General features: G+C 38.3%; 1 protein-coding gene across 1 annotated transcript in view; it reads right to left on the minus strand.

The window, feature by feature from the left end:
* The window catches only part of Malrd1 (MAM and LDL receptor class A domain containing 1), a 638235-nt gene that overhangs the window by 108190 nt on the left and 507949 nt on the right, over window positions 1-22096 (minus strand). Inside the window, exon 32 of the mRNA XM_019205159.2 lies at window positions 6919-7203. Coding sequence (XP_019060704.1) covers window positions 6919-7203 — 285 coding nt within the window. The remainder of the gene's footprint in view (window positions 1-6918; window positions 7204-22096) is intronic.

A 22096-nucleotide genomic window follows, 5' to 3' on the forward strand; every position in this document is an offset into this window, starting at 1 on the left:
AAAAAAAAAAAAAACAAACCTACACCTAGACATATAATAGTCAAGACCCCAGAAACCCAACAGAAGAACAAAATACTACAAGCAGTAAGAGAAAAGAAACAAATCACATGCAAAGGAAAGCCCATCAGAATGACAGAGACTTTTCAACACAAACTCTTAGGTCAAGGAGAGCCTGGAGGAAGGTATTTCAAGTCCTAAAAGAAAACAACCTCCAACCTAGACTGATGTATCCTGCAAAACTCTCTTTCAAAATGGATGGGGAAATAAGATATTTCCATGACAAATAACACCTGAGAAACTTCATGAATACCAAACCAGCACTCCAAAGAATTTTAAACAATATCCTAGAAAAACACAATGAAGATCACAACACCATGAGGCCCAACAGAGCAAACCAAATAGGCAAGGCAAGAAACCGAAAATAGAAGGCAAAAAAGTAAAAAGAGTCAACAAAAGGCTAATAACATGACAATAATAAGTCAGTACACACCAGTTATAAGCATCAATGTCAGTGGCCTCAACTCAGCAATCAAGAGAAAGAGACTAGGGCCGGGGATTTAGCTCAGCGGTTTGGTGGCCTGCCTCGCAAGTGCAAGGACCCAAGTTCGATTCCCGGTATAAAAAAAAAAAAAAAAAAAAAAAAAAAAAGAAAAAAAGAGGGAGAGAAAAAAAGGGGCAGAATGGATTAAGAAGCAAAATCCAACAATATGTTGTATACAAGAAACACACCTGGTGCAAAAAGAAGCCCATAGACTGAAAGAAAAGAATGGAAAACAATTCTCCATGCAACAGGCGCCTAGAGAAAAGCAGGGGTAGCTATCTTATTTGCAGACAAAGTAAATTTCAAACCAAAACTGATTAAAAGAGACAAAGAAGGCCAGTACATCCTTGTAAAGGGAACCATTCAAGAGGAAGAGATGACAATCATAAACATATATGGAACAAATATTAATGCCCCCAACTATATAAAACAAATATTAAGTAACAGGAAAAACCAAATAAGCACTAATACAACTGTAGTGGGGGATCTAAATAACCCACTTTCACAAAGAGACAGATCATCTAGGAAAAACATCAACAACAAAATACTGGAACTGAACCAAGCTTGAATGCATGGATTTAATAGACATCTATAGAGTGTCCCACCCCACAAAATCAGACTATACATTCTTTTTGGCTGCACATGGGTCATTCTCAAAGACAGATCACATACTAGCTCACAGAACAGGTTTGAATAAATGAAAAAGAATCAAAGTTATTCCCTGTGTATTATCAGATCATAGTGCAATCAAGCTGGAGATCAATAGCACAAGAAACTGTAGGAACTTCACAAACACATGGAAATTGAACAACACTCTCCTGAACAATCACAGAGGAAATTAAAGAAGAAATCAGACAGTTTTTACAAATAAATGAAAATTCCAATACAATAGACAGGAATCTATGGGACACAATGAAAGCAGTTCCATGTGGAAAATTCATAGCACTGAATGCCCACACTGGGAAAACAGAGCAAGAGCAAATAAACAACCTAATGATGAATCTTAGACACCTAGAGAAACAAGAGCAAGAAAAACCCAAAGCTGGAAATTATAAAGATTAGAGCAGAAATCAATGCAATGGAAACTAAGAAAAGGATGCAAAAAATAAATGAATCAAAGAGTTGGTTTTTTGAAAGAATAAATAAAATTGATACACTCTTAGCCAACCTTATCAAAAAAAGGAAAGAAAGGGCTCATATCCATGCAATTAGGAATGAAAAAGGTGAAGTCACAACAGATCCAACAGAAATCCAGAGGGTAGTCAATACCTACTTTGAGAACCTGTACTCTAACAAAATGGAAAATGCAGAAGAAATGGACAGATTTCTAAATACATATGAATTACCTAAGTTGAATGAAGAAGATAAAAACATTTTAAACACCCCTACAATCAGTGAAATTGAAAATGTATTTAAAGTTTTACCAACAAAGAAAAGCCCAGATCCTGATGGATTCACTGCTGAATTTTACAAGACATTTAGAGAACTACTGCCATTACTCTTCAAACTTTTCCATGATATTGAAAGGGAAGCAATACTTCCAAAGTCGTTCCTGGAAGCAAGTGTCAATTTGATACCCAAACCAGGGAAAGATACAACTAAAAAAGAGAACTACAGGCCAATCGCCTTAATGAATATAGATGCAAAAATCCTTAATAAGATACTAGCAAACAGAATACAGATGTTCATCAAGAAGATCATACATCCTGACCAACTTGGATTTATTCTAGGGATGCAAGGATGGTTCAACATACATAAGTCAATAAATGTAATACACTATATTGACAGAGTCAAGGACAAAAACCATATGATCCTCTTGATAGATGCAGAAAAAGCATTTGACAAAATTCAACACCCATTCATGATAAAAACCCTGCAAAAAATTGGAATAGGTGGTCTATATCTTAACTTAGTAAAAGCTATCTATGAAAGACCAAGAGCCAACATCATATTAAATGGCCAAAACCTGAAAATCTTTATGTTAAAATCAGGAACAAGACAAGGATGCCCACTATCACCACTCCTCTTCAATACAGTTCTGGAAAGATTAGCCACAGCAATTAGACAAGAGAAAGAAATTAAAGCAATAAAGATAGGAAGGGAAGAAGTTAAACTGTCATTATTTGCTGATGATATGATACTCTATATTGAAGGCCCAAAAAACTCTACCAAAAGACTTTTAGATTTAGTTGACACCTTTAGCAGAGTAGCTGGATACAAGGTCAACACCCCCAAATTAATAGTGCTCTTGTACACAAATAACAGACTCACTGAGAGAGAAATTAGGGAAACAATTTCTTTCACAATAGCATCCAAAAAAAAAAAAAAATGAAGTATCTAGCAATCAAACTAACAAAAGAAGCAAAAGACGTCTACACTGAAAACTATAGCACTCTGAAAAAAGACATTGAAGGAAATGTATCCTCTGCTCCTGGGTAGGAAGAATCAACATAGTGAAAATGGCCATACTACCCAAACTGCTATACAGATTCAATGCAATGACAATTGAAATTCCAACACAATATTTCACAGAACTAGAAAAAAAGAATACAAAAATTCATTTGGAACCAGAAGAGACCTAGAATAGCAAAAGCCAACCTGGGCAATAGAGACATGGTAGTGGGTATAACAATTCCCAATTTAAAACTATACTACAAAGCCACTGTGATAAAAACAGCATGATACTGGCAAAGAAACAGACCAGAGGATCAGTGGAACAGACTGGAAGACACAAAAATAACTCCAGATGTACTCAGCTACCTCATCTTTGACAAAGGAGCTGACCATCCCCACTGGAGGAAGGATGCCCTCTTTAATAAATGGTGTTGGAAAAACTGGATCTCAACCTGCCAAAGATTAAAACTGGGCCCTTATCTTTCACCAAGTGGATTAAAGATCTAAATATTAAAACAGAAACACTAAATTTTCTGGAAGATAAGTTAGGCAGAACTCTTGAAGATACTGGCATAGGAAAACACTTTATGAACAAATCCTCAGTAGCACGGGAACTAGCAGAAAGAATCAACAACTGGCATCTCATCTTATTAAAAAGCTTCTGCACTGCAAAAGAAACCATCAACAGAACTAAGAGACAATGTACAATGTGGGAAAAATTTTTTACCAGCTACTCTGCAGACAAAGGACTATTATCTAGAATATATAAAGAAGTCAAAACAATCAGCCCCCCCAAATATATAGACCCTATTAAAAAATGGGCATCTGAAATGAATAGACATTTCTCAGACAAAGAAGTAAAAGCAGTAAGTAAATATATTTAAAAATGTTCCACATCACTGGTCATTCAAGAGACGCAGATGAAAACAACACTGAGATTCCACCTCACTCCACAAAGAATGGCTGCTATCAAGAAATCAACCAATAACAAATGTTGGTGGGGTTGTGGGGAAAAAGGAACCCTTCTCCATTGTTGGTGAGAGTGCAGACTGGTGTAACCACTATGGAAATAAATATGGAGATGCCTCAAAGAGCTGGGACTAGAGGTTCCGTTTGACCCAGCCATCCCTCTGCTGGGTATCTTTCCAAAAGAATTAAAAGAATCATACCACACAGTGATATATGCACACCTATGTTTATAGCAGCACAGTTTGTAATAGCTAAAACTGGGAAACAGCCCATTTGCCAATCAGTTGAAAACTGGATAAATAAGATGTGGTTTTTCTATAAAATGGAATACTAGTCAGCCATAAAGAATGAGAAATTAGATTCATTCATAGGTAAATGGATACATATTGAGGATATACTCCTAAGTGAAATACATAAGTCACACATTTGTAAATACCGAATAGTTTCTCTGGTGTGAAAAACTACAGTAGTACATAAGATCCTAATGAGATAAGTGACAATATAAAATAGGAAGAAAAGGGCTAAAGGTGTCGGAAAAGCGGGAAGGGTAGGGGAAAGGTAATAATGGAAAGAAAAAAGTATGAGAAAATGAAAAAATGGAAATAAAATGTTTGTAAATGGGGAAGGAGGAGGGGGTAAAGGGAGGGCAGTGACAAGGAGAAAAAATGAGAACCAAGACCTGCCATGTAAAGGTACAGGATCCCAGTGATGAATGTAACTGTACTGTATACCTAAAATGTACCAAAAAACTCAATAAAAAATTAGTGAGGACTCTTCAAGATCTGGTTGCTGTTTATCCTCCAGATTTTTTTCTGCATTTTTCATCAGAGACCTCATAATCTACAACATGCTTCATTCAAATGATTTAATCTCCTTGGCATTCTCTTCACGTGAATCAAGCATCTCTCCTCTCCTTGTCTGGTGACTGTGTTTTTCCAAGTATGGCTGTGTAGTCACTTTTCCTGGGGAAGTGTAGAGTCTGGTGCACCACTGTCAGGAATGCACCTCGTGCTCCCCAACACCACGTGTGACTGCTGGCGTGGAGCTCATCAGCCGGCACCCCGACTTTCACTCGCTAGTCTCCTTTCAGTGACCTGTAACTCGTCTACGCTGGGCCCGGGACAATGCCATAGCCAAACCGCCTCACAGGTGACATCAGTTCAGCTCTTAAGGAAGGTTTGTGGGTGGGTGAACGAAGGAGTGGATCTAAGTCAACAAAATGCCATTCCAGATCAGCAAGAGAGCTTCCCAAATATACTACTATTCCTTCAAATGTTTGGAGATCTGTGATCACTGAGTGCATTTATTCTGTAATTTTCCTGTAGCCTTTTATCCACAGTATATTCCCAACATGGACTTATTTCCTTTGGGGAACAGAGTTTCATGTGACTAACTGGGCAAACTGCAACTTTTCAATGCCTCCCTAAAATTATAAAGGCACAGTACTTTCCTGAAGTTTTCTTTAAAGAGCAACCTTACTTAAAGCCGAATATCATATAATAATATTGAATTTAATATGATTTCTGTCACCCAAATTACTTTAGGGCCCTGATGGGAACAGGGATAAACAATTTGACAGAGTTTCTCCTTCTGATTCACCTCCATATTCTTACCTTACCTCAAAGATAATATTAGAAGACCTGTCAAGTTTTCTGTATCTCAGAGGGAATATACAAGTAAGAAATGACAGGAGGGGAGAAAACAGATCTCTATGCCTAAACAGGAGGAGAGTTTTACTGATTCAAGTCTAAAGGTTTTATACATCCAAAGGCTATCTTTCTTATTTTATTATCATTAGTCTTTTTCTGATAGGTGTCATAATTCCAGGTGCCCACATTAATTAGGACACAGAAACAGCTGTAGATGTATCTCCCTGTTCCCCTCTTACTTTAAAATTTGGAACTGACTTTCACAATTCCAAAAAACTGTAATCACTGATGTGTGGTTTACGGACCTCCATCACTGTAGCCCTTATAAATTCATAATGGAATACAGTATAAAATAAGTGCTCAAACAAATAATCAAATAAATGTCAATGGTTTTGTGTCTTCACCATGATGAGTTATTCACCCTTAGATGTGTGTAAATATTTCTTGGTTTTCTTCTTGATCTGACATAGGCCAGTTATAATGAAAATAGAAGGTGCTGAATATAGGGCTTGGGCTTTTAAAGACATGGGCTCAAATTCTCACAGGTGTAGGTCAGGTATTACTGACCCTGTTACACACATGGTGAACCTAAAATGGGCAGCATCCAAATACCTCCTCCAAAACTGCGCAAGAAGCCTGTGTGTTTAGGGTTTGCTATTCTGTGGACTCACCGTGCCAGGATATATCTAGCTAAGAAACTGTCCAGACCCAATGACCCAATCCGTAAATACACGTTTGTTTTTTTTTGTCTTTTGTTTTGTTTTTTTGGTTTTTTGAGATAGGGTCTCACTATGTAGTTGAGACTGACCTGGAACTCACTATGTAGCCCAGGCTGGTCTCAAAGTCATAGCGATCCTCCTGCCTCGGCCTCCCGAATGCTGGGATTACAAGCGTGCGCCACCAAGCCCGGCTACATGTATTTGTTAAAATCTACCTTTCTGTAGCCCTTGACTTGAGCCATTATCCTAAACCAGTAAGGTAGAAAGAAGTTATAATCATAGTTCTTTCACCATTTCCATAAAGGTGCTAAAAAGATAAATATATAAGAACATCCACCGTGAGGATGACCCAGAGGTAAGTGGAAAAGCAAACAGGAGCAGTTTAACTTTAACAGAAATCAGCCTCAGCACCTATGGAGAGCTTCCAGAAATGGTAAGCAAGAGCTACATGGTTTACTTAGCCACATGCGCGCGCGCGTGCACGTGCGCGCGCGCACACACACACACACACACACACACAAATGGTAACACTGATGATACAGTCATACTAAGACTCTGGAAACTTTGTTTCGTCTGCCAAGCTCCCCGCATCATTTACACGCCAGGATTTCTCTGCTGGCACACAGAGGGAGTGAAAGTGACTCACCGCAGCTGGATTCATCTTCATGAACGTGACAGTCGGCCACTCCGTCACACAGGAGGAGGGACGGGATGCACCGGCCCGCAGAGCACCGGAACTCCATGTTGCCACAGGGCGGAGGAGGAGGAGGAGTGGGGGGAGGAGAGGGCCTGAGGGAGCAGCCCACTTCATCAGAGCCATCTGCGCAATCCTGACGTCCGTCGCATTTCCCTGACGCGGGCACACACTGCGGTGTGTAGGCACAAGCAAACAGATCCGCTCCGCACAGAGAGGGCTGCACTGTGGAAGGACCTGCCAAAGAGAGAAGTCACGCCATGTTGGCATTAGGAGAGTTTCCTGTCGGCACAGTATTAAAATATCCCAGAACGTCCTCTGAACATTCACAAAGGAATAGAAAGCCTTGGCAATGTCTGCATACATTCAAAAAAAAATCTCAGAATACATCTATTCTTTCATAAACACAAAGCACTCCAGTTAGGAAATATGAATTCTGCAAAACATGCTCATACCATCAAAGAGTAGCCCTCACCTTAGTCGTCGAAGGCCATCACTGATGTGGAAACGATTATTTTCAAACTGAAGAAGGAATTTTTATTCTGCTGCCTTAAATTGCACTCCTCAGGCAGGCACAGAGATTAGTGCGTGGGGAAAGGTACGCTGATGATTTTAGAATCAAAAGTAATTATTACAAACCCAATGCCGTCTGTGAACGGCTTCCACCAGGGGAGTCTGCTGCCTGAGACTTGGGACCGGGTGAGACACAGAAGTTGAGGGCTGCTACAGGTTTTCCACATTGTGCTGCACTCTGAGTCCTTGGTTTCGACTCAAAGGCAGAATGTTATACGTAATGTAGTGCTAAACCGCAGCTTATTCTATTTATTATGTATTTTTGTGGTGCTGGGGATCGAACTCGGGACCTTGAGTTTGGGAGGCAGACGGCAGAAGCACTGAGCTAAAGCCCCGGCCCCTCAGCTTATTCTGAAATATTGTGTCGTGAGGAACATTAAGACAACACAGTTCCAACACAACCAGTTCATTTCACAAACGAGGTCTGCAAGAACACAAAGTTTCATTCAAAGATTCAAGGCTCCATTAATAAGCTCTTGTCACACAAACTCTTCTTTAGAAAAAGTTTGCGTCTCCATCAAGTCTAATAGGAAGCCAAGCACGGTGGCTGTTGACTAGGTGATATTTGGGGCGCTCAGAGAATGTGAGCGAGTGGAGAAAACTACACTAACCTGCCAGCATATTCCGACTCTCTGTACCGCCTCTGAAATGGCTATCGACTGAGTCGTGGGCGCACCGAAGGGAAAATGTGAGTTCCGTAGCAAGGGGGACACAGTCAGAAATAGTTTACTTTCTTTACAACTTAAAGTCACTCTTTCCAGCTTCTCAGGAGACAGAAGGGTCACTGGCCCCTTAAGATGCCATCTTAAAATAAAAAATGCACAGGGCTGAGGCATCGTCAGTGGGAGGTTCTGGATTCACTTCCTAGTACTGAAAAACAAAAACAAACTTAAAGTGCCTTCTTATTTATAGATTTTATAAGGATAGTTTATTTTATACATAGAGAAGGTGTAGTGAATTTATTTTTTAAAATGAGATTTGAAGGTTGCCTTCTCTCCCTATTCAACGAAAACCTAATACAGTATGATTCTAACATTAAAAAAAAAAAAAAGGGAGAGCTGGGCATGGTAGTATTTGCCGGTAATCCCAGCACTTGGGAGGCTGAGGCAGGAGGATAGCTGTGAGTTCAAGACCAACCTGGGCTACATAGTGAGTTCCAGGCCAGTCTCAACTCCATAGTGAGACCCTGTCTCCATAAAAAAGGAAGGTAATTTTCTTTATTCCATGACACAGTCCTTTATGCTTCCTAGCCTCTATTCTCAATGTTTTTTTGTGTCTTCATTTATAATTTTCCTTACAATAGAAATGCAAAATAACAACTCTCTCCTTCACTTGAAGGTGGCAATTACAATGAATATCAAAATCACTTTCATCTGAAAGTACTTGGAACTATCTGTTCCAGGCCCTCCTTTGCAAGGAAGCCAGGCTTCTTGGACATCCTACAACGACCTCACCTTGGGCTGCTGATGTTAACTCCTCAGGATCAGGGTGTCCTTCTCCCACCTGCTGGGGGCGGGTGATGAGAACTCACAGTTAAACCTAGTTCTAGTAATTGCTCTCCGAAGCTGCACACCCTACCAGGAGCAGCTGCCTTCATGTTTGGCGAATCGAAGCTAAGCGAGCTTGGGTGCTGTGTTTGCAAGGGCCACGCCTAAAAACGGCCAGCGGAGCTGCAGAGCGCCGTGCAGCACTGGCGGAAGCCCCTACCATACCCGCCTCGCAGCTCACCAAGGCCCACCCGGATACCACGTCCTTCCCTACTTTGCAGAGGAGGTTTCTGGGAGAGTTTCCAATAAACCTCTACACAGGAGTCGGCGTCAGAGTGGGCTTCCCAGGGAATCTGATCTAAAGTGCTATTCAACCATCAAAATATACCTTGTTTTAAAGTAAATCCCCTCTGAATTGCTTCTCCACTCTTTCCGTTGAAATATTTCGGACATAGGAGGAACATGGATTTTCGCTCCCAAGAGGAGTCTAGGTAGGTTCCTAGCTACAAGCAGTTTTCCTTTAGCTCAGTATTTCATTCTTGTTATATCCTACTGACAATTCTGTTTTACTGCACAGTGTAAATGGCTTCCTCCAGTATTCAAAGGTGTGCTTTTTTTCCTTTGAGGTGAATGCACTCTGCTGTTTGTATTTATTTGAGAAGAACTGATAGGTAAGAATATTTTCTAAAAATTGCAATTTTGATGGATTTTTTTTTTTTAACTTGAGGGCCACTTTTGGAGTTACCTAACTTTTAAAGGTAAAATCTCTCACTTTATAAAATGGGAAGAACATTAAATGTTCCTTGCAAAGCACAGTCTGAAAGATCTCAACCCTAACAAACTCATACCATTGAATGGCAGAAGACCATCCAACAAGGCTACATCATGTATGTTTTCCACTATGTGCCAATCGGGCCAAGGCAAGACTATGGGGACAGGACGAAGGTCAGTGGCTGCCAGGACATGGGTGGGGTAGGAGGAGGATGAAGAGGAAAGAAGAAGTGAAGTCCAGGCTTGTACAGTAGTAAAAGCCGCTCTCTGTGATACTAAAGCAGATACATTATCAGCCCTTTGTCACAAGCCAGAGAATTGTCAAACCAAGAGGAAACCCTCCTAGGAACGACGGAGCTTGGGTGATAACAATGTTAGAGTGGGTTCATCTTATTATCATCTGTAACAAATATGCTACATTCGGACAGGCCGTGTGCATGTGTGTGAGCATTATATAGAGGGATTCTATGTTTTCTGCATATACATATATAAAACAAACATATCACACATTATTTTAATATACTGATATTGGTACATATAAATACCAACATTGCTATTGAACTACACACACACACACACACACACACACACACACACACACACACAGCCCTACCTCCTGGCTTACTGACCTGTTCGGTGACTATTCAGACTTGTGATCGAGGTGCGATGTTTGGACTCACAATCTATCTTTGTTTTGTATGATCCTGTGTATTGTGTTTATACAGCCTCATTGTCTTTTATTCCCAAGGTACACCTTGTTTATGCAGTACTGTAATTTCTGCTTATTGGACTGTACAGCACAGTACTGTAGTTTTATGTTGTTATACATTACAGCACTGCATGGAAGAGGTATGCAAATGAAAGCAAAATTATTAATTGGAGTTTCCTTTGACCATTTCATTGTTCCAAATATTGTAATGTCCACACGATGTATGATTCCTCATTTAGCAACCAATTCACTTAACCACCTGGTCACAGGATGGAACTCGATTGTTAAGCGAGGAGAACACACACACACACACACACACACACACACACACACACACTCTTACTGATAATATACCTTAGAACCTATAGCAAGGCTACAATCTCAAGTTTGGTTCATTTCTCTTAGAATTTCTGATTTCTCCAAATCCCTTTTAAAACATCGAATCCAACATTTAGGATCTACAATACTTTGATAAACGTAGGAGCCGTGGCCAAACACATTGGTCCATTCGTCCACGTCCAGAGAGCTGCTCAGTCAGGTTATTTAAAAGCCATGACCCTGAGGTTCCCGGCCAGTGATGCCCAAAAGATACGGTGTCAGGTCAGTACCGACTATGCTAGCTTCTTTGCAAACGCATGCTGTTGTTCATTACATTACAAAGCTATTCTGAAGGAGGAATTTAACATTCTCAGTGCAAAACTGAAATTTACATCCAAAGGCAACCTGACATACAAGTCTGTGCAGACAGTGTCTCTTTTGCCCAAAGGAGTACAGTTAAAATCAAAAGGATGAAGGAACATAGTAAAGAAAGATGAGAGAGGCTCTCAGAAATGTTGGTGTGACAGAGAGGAGGAGGAAAAACATTCAAAAGATGTCAATTCATTCTGACATGATGTTAAGCATCTTAAGGGTGTCTGTCATTTGATTGGCTTTTTTTAAAGTCAGCATTTCTCAAGCTACATCTGATCAGGGTCTCATATAGTCACGATGCAGAGGACAAGAAGAAGAAAGAGATTCCCACACAGACTGAGCTTATTTGCTTTTGAGAAGAGCAGTAAAGCATATCTCACCTGTAGCTTGCAAGTGGCTTACTTTCTGTATATGCAGCTGGGATTCGAGGCTGTTTCAAAAACAAAGTTAACATCACTCCCCTATATCCCACCAAATATGCTTCCCTCAGTGAAGGTCATGGGTGTGCATTTATAACTATTATCTGGAAAGTGTGTACAAGGCATTGCTCTAGTATATAAAAACTTCATAATCAAATTATATCAAGTAAATACAATATCATCAGTACAATGGCACCTTTGACTGGTCTTTACCAAATTAAAACTCTGATTTCACAGAATCTGGATGCTCCAAGTTACAGTTGAGAAACTTTTTCCTCACTTTTAGAATATAAGATACTGGCATCTCAGTGCCCAACTGAGTTGATACCAGTAGGCCTCTGTTCAATAAATAGTTCTTATATTGACAGGGCTGGGGATTTAGCTCAGTGGTTCCACCGCCTGCCTGGCAAGTACAAGGGCCCAAGTTCAAACCCCGGGCCAAAACACACACACACACACACACACACACACGTTTAGTATACTGCTGAAAGGAAATCAATGGTTTAAATATTAATTATGCTTTTGTTAATAACTAATGTGGAATTAGATAAGCAAAATGGATAGGTTACAGAATGCATTGACTGATTAATTTAATAACCCACAGCAGGGAAAAGGAAGATCAATAAAATAGAAACTAGGACATTTTCTTTTTCATTAAATTCATTGGTGCATTTAAAGCAAACAATACAGTTACATTCATCCCGGGGATCCTGTACCTTTACATGATGTGTCTTGGTTCTCGTTTTTCCCCACGCCCCTGTCTCCCTTCACCCCCTTCACCCTTCCCTATTTACAAAGGCTTTGTTTCCCTTTTTTTTTCTTTTCTCACATTTTTTCTTTACAGAACACTTTTTAAAATAAAGATAACTTCCGGATATGCTGGATTATTAATCTATAATTTAGTTAATCAAGGGATCGTTCATTTGATACGGATACTATGGGTCTTACCAATTGTTTCCCAGGTTTTATGGGATTTTGTGTGAAGAACTTTTGCAGGTGAGGTTACATAGAAATGTTTAAGAATAAGCCTGCCATTATTGTTATCTAATAGATTTGGAAGGAGAAAAAGAAAGACTTTTAAGAAATTTTGAAAACGTACTTGGGACAAAGGATTTGGGATTGACGCTGTTAACTGTCTTTAGCATTCTCAGTCAGCCAGACACTGGTCTACGGACCACATCACAGCCCGTTTTGTGCAGCTCACCAAGGCTCAGTCTACAAAACTGTGGGTTGTTTTCTTCCACCGTGTGTTGAAGTTTCACTGTTCACTTATGTTTAGACAGCAGTGAAAATACATGGCTTATAGCAAGAAGAGTTATTTCAGACTGATAGTTTACAGTGAAATTTAATGAAACATTCTCATGAATTTCATATAAGTTCAGCGAATGCCTACAGTGCCCAAGGATAATCTCATGGATTTTTATCTGTATGATTAATATGTTTAGTGAAAACAGAATTGATTGTTTTGGAAGGAAAATGATATGCACATGAAGCTTTAGTTTCAAAGGGAAGAAATTAGGCTGTGACAAATACTGCCATAGCTGATACCGATTGGTAAAAACGCTCATGGTAAGAAATAATACAGCAGGAAACCTTGTCCATCTTATCTGGCAGATATTTCATTAACAGCATTAAAAAGTATCACCAAAAAATGATGGAAATGAGTTTTTTTAAAAACTGTAACTCATAAGAACTGTTGGTTTGAATTTATTTTGAATTGAGGTTTGTCTCTATTACCACAAGAGCCCTGCAAGAAGAATACAAAGATTACTTACTTTTTTAATTAAAAAAATCATCTCTTATAGGGGGGCATAAAAGAACCATTTTGAAATATCTAATTGCTAATATCAATTTCCAAATATCTAATTGCTTACGTATTCCTGGAACGAGGGGAGGTGACCACAGTTATGACTACAGAAAACAGGAGAGTCCTGGCCGACAGAGGTGCCGTGAAAGCATGCGGGGAATATTTGCCAGGAGGGACTTGTCTGGCTTGTCAAGTGGCTGTGCCTGGGTGAAATGCCAAAAGCCAAACAAAACAGGCAAAAGTGAAGGAAGCTGAGTAAGAGTTCAGAAGTCAGATCCAATGTGGGGCCTGGTAAGTATCTGAGTAACTTTTTTCAAGTGAATAGCTGTGGCTAGTCATGGCGAGTGCTAAAATAAATATAAAGAGTGAGCAGAAATACTAAAGGGATCTAAGACCATGCGTGCATTTGTATATGCATGTGTATATGTGCACACAGGAACACGCACGCCCAGGTACTTGAAGCTATGACACTATTCTTGAGCCCCCAAAAGGTTTGAGAAGAAGTATGCCGGCGGGCAATGAAAAATGTAAGCAAGAAGAAATATCAGATTGGGGTGGGAGAGGGAAAACCCGATTCTCAGGGAGTTCTCTTTGTCCCAGTGCACGCACAGGCTGAAGACTTGAAAAAAAAAACAACCCAACAGCTGAAGGAACTGAATATATTAAGGGATGCCCCCCAAATTAACAGTTTTTCTCAACATCTGTATTTGCCAAAATTATAGCAGATTCCTTCTGAACCCAAAACAGTGATACTTCTACAGATGACTGAACTTTCATATGTGATTTTTTTTTTGCCTTCATAAACCCAAAATAATCTAAAACTTATGTGAAGGTGGAAAAATACATAAAAGTACAAAGTTAGAGTGATTGCTGGCCACGTCTCTCTCGTCATGAGTTCTGAAACCCAGAGAGACTCTGGTATCATACAGGTTCATCCCTGCTTTATCATTTCCAGATGCTACAGTGCCTTGTCTGACATGCCAGGGGTGGTGTGGCCTCTATGGTATGCAACACAGGACCAGGTCATGCACTTGGTCTAATTTAATGTTGCTGTGCACAGTTATGTAGCCTTTATTTGCTGCAAATTTAATAGCTAAAGAATTCTCTTAATCTTGAACTCTTGACTTCTAACTTCAAGGCCAATACTACTGAATATGTGCTTTTCTTATTTCCTCCTTCAAATTGTTTTCAACACAGATTTACAAAGGAAAATGGTTCTCCAAGGGTTAAATTTACTGTCATCCATTGGTATTCAATGAAATAACATCTGATTTGTTCTCACCTGCACTCATGTTTGCTCCCTAGAAGCCCATTAGTTTCAGAGGAAATAATGAATCTTTCAGAGACTATGACCAGCATTAAACACTTGGCTCGGAGATATCATGTTATGCTCAGTCTTATGGCTTGGAAATCTTTTGCTGATAGAACACGTGAGCTAGTCCTTCAACACCAACTGATTATTAGATTTTTCTCTACATAGAGAAAGTTTGAGGATGGAGAGTAAAAAGTCATCTCTCCCTCATATACCACAAATATATAAATTTATATATATAATCAAAGGAAATCTAGGAGTTTCAGGCAATCTTTGGGTGAGAAAAAAGTGTTAATAAGCACTTTGAGAATGACTATTTCCTCTACAAATGCATTCTATGGTGGTCTATCAGAGAGCCTCCGGATGTAACATCTAGACTACTGCTATGATCTAATCAAATAGAATCAATGAACATCACAGGGCTCTAGTTCTGAAGGCAAAGACAAAAATATCTGTTTAACTTAATAATAACTTCTGAAGAATATGAATAAGTATATTAACCTAAAGTTTAGATTGTTGTAGATGATTGTATTGTTTTTTTAAAAACACACACCTAGTGTTCGTCCTCTAATTTCTGCCTTCCTCATACAAACAACTGAATGTGATCAATATGGAGTTGTGTTGGGTTATCTTGTTCTATTAAACAACACTTGTTCTTAGAGATTTCTGGACAGATCGGGCAGTTAAAACATGAAGATGTAAGCTAACATATGTACATACATGCGGGAGGCTGCAGTGTTCATACCTAGATAGCAATAAACTAGCCGTAATGAAAAAAAGAGACAGAAGTTGGGTCTGGACAGTTTGCACCTTGGACTGCCCTCCCTACAAATCAGTTATACTTCACCGAACAGAAAAGACTCGGCCATGGGCTTGTCACTTCTGTCCACCCCTTTTTACTCAAACTAGATCATTTTTCTAAGGCCTGCTTTCTATTGTGAGCACGCCTTTTTAGGGAAAACTGAAGACTCACGTAGGTACATATGTTCAGCCAAGAAAGTCCCCCCCCCCTCATTTTCAAGTATTTTCCCAAGGAGTCTTTTTGGGTAATAAAATGGTCCTACATGCCACTAAGATGCATTAAAAAAAATCTGATCATTCTGTTGAAATGAACGACCACTTCATTTACTAAATTTTAGAAGTATATTAGAGAAGTTAACTTTTTAAAAAGGTTCCTGGTTTCTGTTTTATTCCTCTATCCCTTTACTGCTGTGGCTTATTAAATCAATGGAAACTGTCAATTAGCCAGTGCATTGCATACTTTTTATCTATTGTGTTTCTCTAATTCTGTATTAGTTATCAAGGAAAGCGTAACTAATATTTGAATCTTTGGTTTCTTATTCATCAATACAGGAAATATTTATTGAACACATGCCTAATGACATTAACACTGGTGGGCTCAACTGTTTCTCTGTTTGAAAAAATATCTTTTTGTACAACTAGGTTATTTAGTAAGCATGGTCACGTTCTGGTGCTATTTCTCAGGCGACAAAGGCCTGAATGCTTTTCAGACAACAACATAAGTGTTTCATGGAGGGGGGGGTCATAAAAGCAGACTTGATTATTAACCCAAAAGAACAAAACAGGGCCAGATTTACCCAGGCTTTCCTCCCTGGATCTCTCTGACACAACTGGCGTGGTAAAATACTTGGATGCTGAGCATTTCTGACTGAACGTAAGGGTCAGCAAAGGTAAATTAAACTCAACTTTTAATTTAATGTAATTTAAAGTTTAAAAATACTATTTTTTTGTATTGATCATTGAACTCAGGGCCTCTGAAGTGAACTATATCCTCAGCCATTTATTAAAACTGTTTATTTTGAGATAGGGTCTCACGAAGATGTCCAGGCTGGACTCAAACCTGCAAGCCTTCTGCCTCTGTGGCAAAGACGTCTGCAGTTACAGATATGCAGTATCATACCCAGTTTTCTTTTTTAAAAAGGTAATCTGTAAAAAATGATTTGGAATTTAGAAACAGTATTGTTTCTAAATAGTCTAGAAATTATTAACTTACCATTGTATGCTTTATTTTCCATACATATTACCTAAATTAATAATGTATATATATTTATAGACTATAGATATGTACATAACATGATATAGCAAATATGTAGTCTATAAACAAATATGCACATGTTCATGTGGTTAATATCTTTATAGACATCTATCTTTTAGACAAATAGTGAGGACAGTGATATGTATTTTATCTTTAGTATCATCTGCAGTATGGGGTGTTTGTCAAATCTAGGCTAAGGGGGCACAGTTTACAGAGTGATTTTTCCATGGTTGTCATCTGGATTTCTTCCCTCTAGTTCAACAAAATTCTTTCCAGCAGGAAACCAAAAGAGAACTATTTCTTAGCCTAACAGGCCATTTCTTCCTAAGGTTGTCCAGCAGGGAACCAAGGATTTACTCCTTTGAGCCACATGGTTTTAACTTTTAATGACATTATCTGGTTCTTGTATTTTTGTCTTCAAATCTAATATCCTTTTAAAAGTAAAGTGGAATTAATCCACCTTCCAGCAAACCATAAAAGCTTCACGACCAACAATCATTGATTTAAAGTATAAAAAAACATCGTGTCATTCCATAAATGAATCAGGACTGACTGATAATTATGGCTTTCAGCATTGTATACATTCACCACGGTCTTAAAATGAGGCCTTGTGAATCATAATTGAACCAGAATAATAAAAATGAGCCATGCTTTTAAATCATGTTTTAAATAATTTATCTGCAATTGCTACCATGTACAATGCAGTACACAAGTCCACACTGACTTACAATTTACTTTGTATTTCTTCAATTCATCTTAAAGTCAAAGATCACTCATTCCTGCAAAAGTGTAAAACAAAACAAACAAGAAAAGCAAGGCTGTCACAATAGGAATACTCCCATGCAACAGGACTAAAAGCTGACACAAGACAAACTACAAATATCGCAGAATTCACTGTAATACCACATACTGTAGGAGCACTGCAAATTTAAGGCTAAAAGAATCTGAACCGGAGTGCAGCTTCCTGTGGGGAGGATTAAGGATAAATTCTCCAAGGAGGCAGCTTTTGGTTTGCCTGGAAACCCAAGGAGGAAGATTTACATGAGAGCAGATAAAGGGCAGGGCATTCACAGCCAGAAAAACAATGAGACTGAAGTCCGGGAGAGGAACAAATATGAGGTAAGAGGACAGAAAGGCCAGAAGTCCTTCTGAGCAGATTGATTTACCAAAAACGAAACAGATAAGATAGGAGTTGTACTTCAGGGTAAGAAATCTTTGCTGGCAATTGAGAACCTAAATTATTTTATATATTTGATACTGCTTCTAGATCAAATGAAACCTTCCTAGAATTACAGATTTTATCTCTGAGTTTTGAACACTGTTTTAATTTCTCGATATGCACAAGCGTCTCGGTATTTTCAAATTGTGAACTCCTGGCCTTCTGGAGATAGCGTCCATATTAGTGCACCCTTCCTGTTCGACTCCAGAGCTGCACATGGCAAATTCTCAACAAACACTGAATTGCAAACTTAAATTCACAAAATCACCAAGTAGTGAGACGCTTTCTTTGCCTAATTGCAATGACGTTTCCATGTTGCCAGCCTGGCCAAGCCCCCATATCCCTTTTTACTCCTCTGTCTTCTTCCACAAACCCACTCCACAGAATTATGAAATGGGAGAGTTGGAAGGACCTAAGAGATCATTCGTTTCCTTGCTCTGAGGAAAATGGCTTCGGAAACTTCAATGATTTATTTAAGATTGCACACGTGTTAATGGCACAATCACGACTTAGACTCAGGTCTCCAAACTTTCAGTCCAGTTGTCATCTTTCTATCTCTGGTACAGGCACACGGACCACACTGAACAATGCACTAGGTGTATCTGTCTGTCTTCCTCAGGTAGGGGGCTAAAAGCAGAAGTCTGCTGGCTGTGAAGGGAGGCACTGCATAAGTTTAGGTCAGGAGGACTATTACTTCTTCACCTGCTCATTCAATACAGAAATCAATATTTCTTTATTCACACACATATTTACTGCGTAACAACCACTCTTCTACGCCTGTAGATTAAAATTGTTGAAATAAATGGAGAAAAATCTCTGCCCTTAATTAATATGCATCTATAAGATTATACCTGACTTGGAAGTGCTCCTTGGACTTGCTGTCTGAGTCCAGTGACACAAAAAAAGAAAGAAGAATGGCAGTTTCTATGCAAGATTGGGACAAGAGCTATTTTTTGTTGTTGTTTAGCTGTACAACTGTTTTTTTAAAGAATGTATAGCTTCCTTTCCTCCTTGCATTACATATGAATTTCATTCTTGTTTAGCATCTTATTGCCACCTTGTTACTTTCTGTGAATACTTTTTTTAAGATAAAAAGGCTGTCCTAGGATATGTCTTTTGTTTTAGTATCTGAATTAATCCCTCAAGGATTTATTCTTTTTCCATTCAACAAAAATGACCTAGTTGTGAAAAAAGTCCATACAGTTTATTCCTTAAACTACAGTTTTCTCAGCTTTGGAAAACACAGCATCAGTTTTTTGATATATATTTTGTTTATCTAAGGGATTCATAAGACTCAGAATAGTATTTCAATAAAGATATTAATCCACAGAAGACTACATGTGCTAGATCAGATAGGAATTATCTTTAAACTTTAAAGAAATGATTCCTCATTTGAGTTGCTTAGGAAAACAACATTCCCAAATCCTGATGATAATCATTTCATGGATGATAAAAGATCAGGTCATACGGGGAGTGAGTTGATCTAAAGAAAGATCTGAACCCAGTTCTTGACTAGAGTGGAGGCTTAGATGTATCCATTGTGTTAGATCCTTAGGACAGCATAGCAAATGAAGTTCTGTACTACAAACTGGATGGATTAAAACAACTGCTGGTGATTCTCTAACAGTCACAGCAGCCAGAAGTCAGAATTCAAGGCCCTGTCAGGACTCTGCTTTCTCTGAAGGTTCCACAGGAGAAACTGATCTGTGCTTCCCTATCAACCAGTGTTCTATTTTGCTGAGTAACTATGGTAACCCTTGGCTGGTAGATACATCATGTTCGTTCTTGGTTCCTTCGTCATGAAGAGCCCTTCCTTCCTGTGCATCCACTGTGTATCACTTCTCTTCCAAAAGGACATCAGTCATGCTGGATGAAGGGCCCACCCCATGCCAGTAGGACCTCATCCAAACTTGCATTTCAGTCCTATCTACAGAAACCTCATTTCAATATGTTTCCCTTCTGAGATCCACAGAAGATTCTGGGTTTTTAGGGAGGCATTATTAAACTCAGAAGACTACTCAATTATGTAGAAAGAACTTGTTTCCTATTGATGGGTCACACTTTCAGTAGTGTCCACTGACATTTATCCCCATAGACATGCACCATATAATTTAATGCCCACTACGGTTTCAAATACTGTACAATTTCCCATATAACCTTTAAACTGTCCAATTGCTACCAACCTTGTAAAATGTTTCTTCATCATGGAGAAAATGTGATCCTTTGATATCAAATGATAGAAGAGAAAGAGAAAATAGCTCTCACTCTCAGAAAGTCACATAGTTAAAGAAAGCTTGCTCTAGCAATAAATACATTCTTCTGCTGACTGAATTGCTGGAGGTGGGTTCCTGCCTGGAGTTTATTTCATTCCCCAAAATATTATTATACATTATATTATAATTGATGTAATAATCTAGGTGGTAAAGACTGGTGAGTGTGGGGCTACAGTTTTCAGTTTAATCTTCCTAATGGAAAAAGTACAGCAGGTAAGTTGGAGAGAGATGCTGTTATGTTGTATTTCCTCATAAAATGGGAGTGCATTGGTGTGTATGTGTGCAGGGGGGTGAGTAAATGTGTTTGTGTGTGCACATACGTGTGTGTGTGTGTGTGGGTGTGTGTAGTGGGAAATATAAAACTAATAGGAAGCAGAAATGAAGTTGAGAGCTACCTTTAATCTTAGGATATTAATGTGGACATGAGAAAAACTTGCTTTGTTAAACATATACATCTGGATGTTTTGTTATAAGATCTGGTGAAAATTATTGAAGTAAATGTAGTTAGCTTAGCTTATTTGTGTCAAGACTGAGTTAACTAAGAGAAGATAAACAAAGCAGTAGTTGGTGATACAGAGTTTTTCATGTTTTGGAGGGCTGAACCACAAACTCACAGAAATGAATATTGAGAGAAATCTAAAGTTTCCTCCCTTGCTTTTTATTCATTAAGCATTTCTTGTGGAATATCCTGTACTACAAGAATATTTGGGTTCTCTTGAAACTACACCTCAGTGGAGAACGATATCTATTTTTAGTCAATAAAACAGAAATTCGTAAAGGTATTTATTAAAATCTGATCCCTTTTAAATTGTATGTAAAAAAGAAGGCTTCTTTTTATATCCAGCATTACTCCAAAATGAAGTTTTCTTAATACTGACACAGAGTCATATTTATTAAATATTGCTTTTTCTTTTTTCTTTATTGCAGGTCATTGGAAATTCTTTATGAATCTATTAGCTGCATTTTGGAAACTCAGGCAACTGGAGGAAAACTCCTAAAGTAAAACTAATTCTAGATGGCCCATTCTTCCAAAAAGTAAAGATCACTGCCCCCGAACAGTGACAGAACAATCAGATGCCTGAATTACTAGAAAAAAAAAATCACCCATAAAGTTTAATGTGCCTAAGCTAATGTATAATCCATTTTCACATTTCTCAAAGTTAACTTTTCCAAAGTTAACTAGATGTATTAACTGGACTTATCAACTATTACAACAATTGATAAAATACAGGATTCAAAATAATAATACTAGACCCAATTCTGCTATATCTTCCCATTGTAATTCCAATAAATAATTTCATTTAGGGGAAGATTAAAATAGTCATTGCAGGCTATGAGTAGAGATCAATGGTACATCGCATGTCTAACATGTTAGGGTGTTGAGTTTGATTCTTGGAACTACAAAAAAATAAAAAATAATAAATAAAACATGAGTTTTCTCATATGTAATTCCAATTACACTCATTGAGACATTCTATCTTCATTTTATAAAGTAATATAATTTTTCTCAATTACAAGCAACAGAGTTCCAAGCAGTCATTTAAAAAGTAGCAAAAAATATAAGGAAAAATAAATATCATTTATATTTTCATTTCTCAGATACATATATTATTATATTTTATATTTTATGTGTTTTTTTCAGATGGACAAATAGCATTTTAAAATTGGTTTCATTTATGTATAATTTTTCTATCACTTAGCAATTGCAAGGTATGCTTATACTGTTTATGTCTCATATTGATTATACCTTTAATATTCATCAACAAACTATGAATACTGTCTATTGTACAAAATTTCTTTTTTTTTTTTTTTTT

Source organism: Fukomys damarensis, unplaced genomic scaffold (assembly GCF_012274545.1).
Source record: "Fukomys damarensis isolate Sample0158 unplaced genomic scaffold, DMR_v1.0_HiC HiC_scaffold_37, whole genome shotgun sequence".
NCBI classification, from domain to species: domain Eukaryota; kingdom Metazoa; phylum Chordata; class Mammalia; order Rodentia; family Bathyergidae; genus Fukomys; species Fukomys damarensis.